At 52.7% G+C, this 8,831-nt stretch overlaps 1 protein-coding gene across 1 annotated transcript; it reads left to right on the top strand.

Moving 5' to 3' along the window:
- The first annotated feature begins 49 nt into the window (after positions 1-49).
- Positions 50-1,714, top strand: LOC123180986 (galectin-3). Its single transcript, XM_044593188.1, has 2 exons — positions 50-1,047; positions 1,338-1,714. The coding sequence occupies exons 1-2, from the start codon at positions 699-701 to the stop codon at positions 1,373-1,375; spliced, it is 387 nt and encodes a 128-aa protein (XP_044449123.1). The 5' UTR covers positions 50-698; the 3' UTR covers positions 1,376-1,714.
- Positions 1,715-8,831: the final 7,117 nt, after the last annotated feature.

The raw sequence follows: 8,831 nt of genomic DNA on the forward strand, positions 1-8,831 counted from the left end.
TATTTCATGTGGCACCATTAACTTTGACTAATCAAACCTGACACTTTGATGAACATTATTTCTCTAAAAAAGCTGGCTTAGTGTTAGACAGGAGACTTGGTCCACCATGTCTACCCACGATCTGCGCACGACTGGGCGCACGTATTCTGTTCTGTTGGGCGTGGCCCTCCTGTATGTAATCGGGACGCTCGCATCTCCGCCCTGAACACAGAGCTGCGCACGGTCACCTAGGGTGATCGCCCTGTCGGTGTCTTTTGCCAGCAGATCAAGGCCATCGGCGACGAACTCCGTGAACTCATAGAAACGGTTGCTGATCGTGCCCTTCTTCACGTACTCATGGGTGGCTCCCTGATTCCGCTCCTCCGCCCTCTGCCGACCCTGTCCGAGGCTCGTTCGATGCTGCAGCTCGAGGAGCAGACTCAGGCCCGCAAGACTGGAGCCCCGCGCCTCTTCCACACCACGCCGCGCTCCGCTCCACCACCGGTGGCCCCTTCGCCGGCGCCGCCCGCCGCACAACCGCCGCCAGGATGGTGCCCCAGCCCCAACTACAAGGGTAAGAACCCAGTTTACCGTCCACCGAAGCAGGGCTCGTCTTCCTCTGCGCCTCCACCGTCGGCGCCCGCGGCATCTTCCGCACCTCTGCCGCCTGCGACGTCTTCCTCGCCGATTTCTTCCACATGGCGTCCCCCCACTGATCCATGGACTGGGCTGCACCCTCACCGTACGGTGCGCCGCCCGCCTACAGTGGAGTCTGGGCGCCCGGCATGCGCCCCTCTGTCGGCGCCCCTGGCCTTCTCGGGTCCCGGCCGCCGCCGCACGCCTACACCGCCTACGCGCCCGTGTACCAGTATACTCCAGCACCAACAGCGTCGTCCATGTACCCCTATGGCGCTCCTCCAGTTCTGAGCTGGGAGGTGGGCGGTCCCTCGGCGCAACCTTCTTCATCGACGTACCACCCTGCTGCCTCTACTTCGACTTCAGCTCCACCAACCTGGGATCAAGCTGCTCTCATTGCGGCTCTGAACTCGCTTACCACTCAGGACACAGGTACAGAATGGATGTTTGATTCTGGTGCATCTACGCATATGTTTGCATCTAGTCGTACGCTTTCTTCTCTCCATCCATCTATTCTATTTCCATCCATCACCATTGGTGATGGCTCTATTGTACCCGTGTCTTGCGTTGGTTCTGCCACTCTTCCCTCTTCTAGATCACCACTTCTCCTTCACGAGGTTCTGGTAGCCCCTGCTCTCATAAAAAAATTGATTTCTGTTCGCCGTTTTATAATCGATAACCATGTTTCTGTGGAGTTTGATCCGTTTGGTCTGTCTGTGAAGGACCTCCACAGCAAGGCGGTGATAGCTCGGTACAATAGCTCCGGCGATCTCTACACCATCAGCGACGTACCTTCTTCGACACCTCACGCCATGCATGCTTCCGTGTCCCTCTGGCATCGTCGCTTCAGTCATCCCAACATCAGTACCACGTCCAAGCTCCTTCAAGAATTCCAGCTTCCACATGATCGAGATTCTCATGACAGCGTTCTGTGTTCAGCATGTCAAATGGGCAAACATGTTCACCTGCCCTTTGGCACATCTATCAGTAGTAGTACTTTTCCTTTTGAGTTGTTGCATTGTGACCTATGGACCTCTCCAATACTGTTTCTACCTTGTACTTGTGGATGACTACTCTCACTATATATGGACCTTTCCTATTCGCAACAAATCTGAAGTTCATAGCCTTTTCGTTAATTTTCAGAATTACGTCTAAACTCACTTCTCTCTTCCCATCCGCTTCTTACAATGTGATAACGGACGCGAATTTGACAACACTCGCAATCGCGAGTTCTTTCTGCACCATGGCATTCTTCCACGCTTCTCTTGCCCCTACACATCCTCGCAAAACGGGAAAGCCGAGCGCTCGCTTCGTACCATTAATGACATTCTCCGTGCTCTCCTCATCCAAGCATCCATGCCACCCAAATTTTGGGTCGAAGCACTCTGACACGCAACCTATCTACTCAGCATTCGTCCCACTACCAAATGCCCAAAATTTTCTCCCTACGAATCTCTCTTCCTTGCATCACCCCCCTATGATAGCCTACGCACCTTTGGCTGTCTTTGATTCCCAAACCTCAGCGCCACAACACCTCACAAACTTTCCCCTCGATCTTTGTCTTGTGTCTTCCTTGGCCACTCGGAATCACACAAAGGCTATCGTTATCTTGACTTGCAAACCGGTCGAGTCCTCATCTCCCGCCACGTTACTTTTGATGAAGCAGTCTTCCCTTTCGCCTCCCACTCCCCGCCAGATTTTTCCGCTCCACTCTCTGTCACCAAAAACACCAGCCACAGCTCCCCTCCGATCGACGTGCATGGCCTGCATGGCCCTGTTCACGTAATCTTGTCCCAGCCAACCAGCACAGCCGTGCCAGATTCCCTCGTGTGCACATCTTCTCCGGGATCCGCATCCTCTCTTTCTCCTAATCATTGCACCGAACCCCACGCCTCCTTTCCCGATTCCCCTGCAGCCAATCCCGACGCCGCTTCTCCGGGGCCCGCCACTACACCGTCCACACCACTGCATGCCACATCCGCAGCTTCTCCGGGGCCCGCCACTACACCACCAACCCCGCATCATGCATCTTCCACTCCCATGCATGCATCATCCGCTGCCTCTCCACACACGCCGCCGGATCATAGTTCTGGCTCTTCAACTTCTCCACCACCGCGCCCATTGCCTAAAACAGCTGTCCCTGTTCCCATTCCTACAAACGACCACACCATGCGCACGCGTATCAAGGCTGGTTTCGGTCTTCCAGTTCAACGCCTAAACCTCACCACCTCATCCACGCCACTATCTCCAATCCCCTCTTCTTATAAAGCCGCGCTTCTCGACCCCAATTGGCTTCACGCCATGAAGGAAGAGTATGATGCTCTACTTCTCAACGACACCTGGTCCCTTGTTCCTCGTCCCTATGGTGCTAATGTTGTCTCCGGCAAATGGGTCTTTCATCATAAGTTTAACTCTGACGGCTCATTATCTCGTTATAAGCTAGGTGGGTTTGTCGTGGTGATTCTCAGCAAGCCGGCATTGACTACGATGAAACGTTCTCTCCCGTGGTTAAACCAAGCACGATTCGCGTTGTCCTCAGCCTTGCCATCTCTTCTTCCTGGCCTATTCACCAGTTAGATGTCAAGAACGCTTTCCTTCACGGCTCTCTCAACGACACTGGCTTTTGTCGACAACCACTTGGCTTCGTTAACCCCTCATTCCCTGATCACGTTTGCCGTTTGAACAAATCGCTGTACGGTCTAAAACAGGCGCTCCGTGCTTGGTTTCATCGCTTTGCCACTTTTATTCAAACTCTAGGTTTCCTTCCCTCTCGTTCGGACTCTTCTCTCTTCATACTCCACTCCCAATCTCAAACTGCCTACCTACTTCTCTATGTCAATGATATTGTGCTCACCACCTCTTCTAACTCTTTTCTTAACCACATTATTCACTCTCTCCGTCATGAGTTTTGCATGACTGACCTCGGTTCTCTCCACCATTTTCTTGGGATTGCCGTGACCCGATCCTCTTCCGGCCTTTTTCTCTCTCAACGTCAGTATGTCCTCGATCTCCTCCCTAAAGCTGGTATGTCCGAATGCCATCCTTCCTCCACACCCGCTGCCCCTGAGGGAGTCCTGGACTAAGGGGTCCTCGGGCGTCCGGCCTGTTAGCCATGAGCCGGACTGATGGGTTGTGAAGATACGAAGACCGAAGACTGCACCCGTGTCCGGATGGGACTCTCCTAGGCGTGGAAGGCAAGCTTGGCGACTGGATATGAAAGATTCCTTTCTTTATAACCGACCTAGTGCAACCCTAGATCCTCCCGGTGCCTATATAAACCGGAGGACTTAGTCCGGAAAGAGATACTCATTACCATAGTCATACATGTCAGACTTCTAGGGTTTAGCCATTACGAGCTCGTGGTAGATCAACTCTTGTAATACTCATATCCATCAAGATCAATCAAGCAGGAAGTAGGGTATTACCTCCATAGAGAGGGCCCGAACCTGGGTAAACATCGTGTCCCTTGTCTCCTGTTACCATCGACCTTAGACGAACAGTTCGGGACCCCCTACCCGAGATCCGCCGGTTTTGACACCGACATTGGTGCTTTCATTGAGAGTTCCACTGTGCCGTCCCCGAAAAGGTTTCGATGGCCCCTTTAATCGTCAACAATGACTCTGTCCAAGGAGGAACCTTCCTTCCCGGACAGATCTTCGTGTTCGGCGGCTTCGCACTGCGAGCTAACTCGCTTGGCCATCTGGAGCAGATCGATAGCTACGCCCCTGGCCATCAGGTCAGATTTGGGAGCTTGAACTACGTCGCGGACATCCGTGGAGACTTGATCTTCGCCGGATTTGAGACCGCGGCGACCACTCCCGGTCACTTCGACGAACATGACCTAAATCTGTCGTCGGACCGCTTTCAGGAGATAGCTCCTGTAACTGCTCCAGCCTTAGGTCCGGAGCATACTGCGCCATCCAAGGACGGGAAGCTCAACCCCGCCACAGAGGCCACGGATCCCGCGGCGTTGGAGCCACACATGGACCTAAATTCAGGGGACATCTGCGTTACCGGAACTCCGGACTCGTCTCCGGTCATAAGTTCCGAACCATATGAGCCCGCGGACGCCGAACTTGATTGTTTATCGATCTTCGAATTCGGCGCCGCAGACATCTTCCAACACTCGCCCTTTGGCGATGTGCTAAACTCATTAAAGAATTTGTCCCTGGCGGGGGACTCGTAGCCGAATTATGTCTGGTTCAAACTGGAGGCCGATGATGGGGGAGAACTTTGCTTCCCACCCACCTCCCACTTCATAACCACTGTCGAAGACTTAACCGACACGCTGGACTATGTCTCCGAAGACATCGACGGTATGGACGATGATGCCGGAGACGAGGATGCCCAAAACCCGCCGTTCACTGGACGATGGACGGCCACCTCCTCATATCACGTATACATGGTGGATACGCCGAAAAATAATAGCGGCGATGACAAAGAAAACCCAGCAAAGGAGGACCCTCCTAAAACACAACCAAAGCGCCGGCGTCAGCAGCGCCGCTCTAAATCCCGCCGCAGCAGGGACAACAACACCGGCACAGGAGACGACAACACTCCGGATGGTGCCGAAGACACAGAAGAACCCGATGAACAAACTGCCGAACAGGACAATCGGGAATCAGGGCATGTCAGCCCTGACGAACAGGCCATAGAGGAAGACTCGGAGGACGGTAGTTACCGTCCGCCCTCCGAGGAGGAGGTGAGCCTCGGCAACGAAGACTTCATCGTGCCCGAGGAGCCTCTGGAGCAGGAACGCTTTAAGCTTCAGCTATTAGCCACTGCGAGGAGCCTAAAAAAGAAGCAGCAGCAGCTTCAAGCTGATCAAGACCTGCTCAATGACAGATGGACCGATGTCCTGACAGCCGAGGAATACGGCCTTAAATGCCCAGCCAAAAGTTACCCGAAGCGCAGATTACTACCTCAATTCGACGATGAGGCGCCAAACCCTGCACCAGCATCACGCAATACTGCTGGTCGGCCACCGCGCGATCGGGATAAAACGGCAACCCGAGCCGAAAACTAGACTGTCCCACCCCGCCGTAAAGGCAGGGATAAGACAGCTCGGGGCTATACATATGACCTCCGTCAAGACCTGGACAGAAGAGCAGAACATACAAGATCGATCTACGGATTGCGAGGACGCGCCTTGACATGCGACGACGGCTACCTATTCGGACGTGACAAACCTAGTCACGCTCGAGCCGATAACCATAGACGGACTCCATTGGAGCTTCGTCGCGACGCGGCTCGATATAGAGGCGCCGCACACCCTCTTTGCTTCACTGATGAAGTAATGGACCATGAATTCCCCGAAGGGTTCAAACCCGTCAATATTGAATCATACGACGGAACAACCGATCCCGCGGCATGGATCGAGGATTTCAGTCTACACATTCATATGGCCCGTGGAGATGACCTCCATGCTATCAAATACCTCCCACTAAAACTCAAAGGGCTAGCTCGGCACTGGTTAAACAGCCTGCCTGAAAATTCCATCGGCAACTGGGAGGACTTGGAAGAAGCCTTTCTCGACAACTTCCAAGGTACATATGTCCGGCCGCCGGACGCCGATGACTTAAGTCACATAGTTCAACAGCCCGGAGAGTCGGCCAGGAAATTTTGGACTAGGTTCCTAACTAAAAAGAACCAGATCATCGACTGTCCGGATGCAGAAGCCCTAGCGGTCTTTAAACATAGCATCCGCGATGAATGGCTCGCCCGCCACCTCGGCGAAGAAAAGCCGAAATCTATGGCCGCCCTCACAGCCCTCATGACCTACTTTTGTGCGGGTGAGGACAGCTGGCTGGCTTGTAGTAAAAATACGGCCAACGAGGCAAGCCCCTCCGAGGCCAAAAATAGCAACAGCAAGCTCCGACGCAGCACACACAAACGCCGAAGCAACGGCGACAACACCGATGACACTGCTGCCAACGCCGGAGTCAGCGGCTCCAACTCCGGTCAGCGGAAAAAGCCGTATATAAGGAACAATCAGGGACCATCCGGCTTGGACCGCATACTCGACCGTCCGTGCCAAATCCATGGCACCCCAGACAAACCAGCCAACCATACCAACAGAGATTGCTGGGTTTTTAAGCAAGCCGGCAAGTTAAATGCCGAGACCAAGGAAAAGGGATCGCAGAGCAAGGACGATGACGAGGAACCCCGGCAGACAAGCACAGGGGGATAGAAGAAGTTTCCCTCTCAGGTCAAAATGGTGAACATGATATACGCTACACATATCCCCAAAAGGGAGCGCAAGCGCGCACTAAGGGACGTTTATGCGATAGAGCCAGTCGCCCCAAAATTCAACCCATGGTCATCGCGCCCGATCACTTTTGATCGTCGGGATCATCCAACCAGTATCTGGCATGGCGGATCAGCCGCACTAGTCCTGGACCCAATCATGATATAGTGCGCAAAATGGGCATTAACCCATCACGGATGAAGCCCACAAGGACTACCTTTAAAGGAGTCATACCAGGTGTAGAGGCCCGCTGTACGGGCTCAGTCACACTAGAGGTAGTCTTCGGATCTCCGGACAACTTCCGAAGCGAGGAATTAATCTTTGATATCGTCCCCTTTCGCAACGGCTATCACGCACTGCTTGGACGAACCACATTTGCTCGATTCAATGCGGTACCTCACTATGCTTATCTTAAGCCCAAGATGCCCGGTCCACGCGGCGTTATAACGGTCAACGGAAACACGGAACGCTCCTTCCATACAGAGGAGCACACCGCTGCCCTAGCAGCAGAAGTACAACGCGACCTTTTCAAGCAGAACCGTAATCTGGCTGCCGAGCCCCTGGACACCGTTAAAAGAGTCCGGACTATGCTGCAACAGGACATCTCAGCTCGTCAAGAGCTCGATTAGCAATTCGGCCTCCGTCCCAGCCCCGATCAAGTAGTGGCATCCGTACCACGCATACATAATTACGCACTCGAAATTCCATGGGCATCGACGGAGGCACAACTAGTTTGTGATCCATAGTTCGGCTCGACCGATCCCGGACACAAGTATACTTCCACCATTTCCTTTTTTCCTTTTTCAGATTTTATTTTACATAAGCCTTCTTCGACGGCCGGATTACTGGCCCTGTCAAAGGATGAAATACACCAAGGAAGCAAGAAGCTTTGACGTACAAGGGAGGGCTTAGGTGGTCTCTGCTAACGATCGCTATACCTATTTTACATACCCGCACGCAGCTCGCTCTTGGTCATGGCATGTTAAATAGCCTTACTCACTCAATGCATTACTTGCAGAAGTACGCCTCGACGTATTAATCAAACCACAAGGGAAATTAATCGGCAGTGTCAGCTTATTACTTGATTTTTTCCTTGCCTTTGTATTTATTACTAATCGCCCCATACACTCTGGTACGTACTACTTCTCTAGGGGCTTCATCACGCCCCGCAACACGGCAATAAAGTCCGAACACTTTTTATAGTATACTTCGGCACCCTAAACTTATAGCATTATATGCATCGGCTCCGAATCATGTCTTTGGTCAATAGTTGGGTTGCCCGGCTCCTGTGCTTACTACCTTACGTTCCGCTATATCGGCTAGGGTAGTAAAGGGAGAACTACTGCGATTGTGTCCCGGTTCTTCCTGACGAGCACCTCAGTAGAGAAAGCCGAAAACTGACTGTCATGATGCGGCGAGAGCTGGTCAGCTGTTCGAGAGGTTTCAAATCCTTAGAGATTTTTTCCGCTTTACGCGAGGAATCGGTTTCTATCCGATCAGGCGTGTATAGCGCCCCTGGTTCGGCCTTCCGAATACCAGGGGCTTCGCCAAAATTCTCATTGTCAAACTCCTATGGCTAAGTGAGGGCGATAAAAGCTGTATAGTTTGATTGCCTTGTTCGTTGCGCTAAACAACTCCTTTAAGGACCAGAAGGTGGAGCAAAGAGTGTTTAGATTTATCCCGAACACCCCCGTAGTATCTACGTGGGGGCAGAAGCCGACGACTGGTTAACCCTCAGATCTCATAAACGGCCGCACAGGAGGTAAAATTTTAAGAGTCACAAGCATTATATTACATAACGACCTTGTTTCATATTACAGGACAGGATAACATGAATGTTTTCATGGGAATATAACATCCTTTGCACATTGCTCCGCCACAAGGCGGGATCCCTCCAGGACACTATCAAAATATAGCTCGGGTCGATGGTGCTCCTTGCCTTCAGGCGGTCCCTCGGTCATCAGCTTCT

This window comes from Triticum aestivum, chromosome 1D (assembly GCF_018294505.1).
Source record: "Triticum aestivum cultivar Chinese Spring chromosome 1D, IWGSC CS RefSeq v2.1, whole genome shotgun sequence".
Classification (NCBI taxonomy): domain Eukaryota; kingdom Viridiplantae; phylum Streptophyta; class Magnoliopsida; order Poales; family Poaceae; genus Triticum; species Triticum aestivum.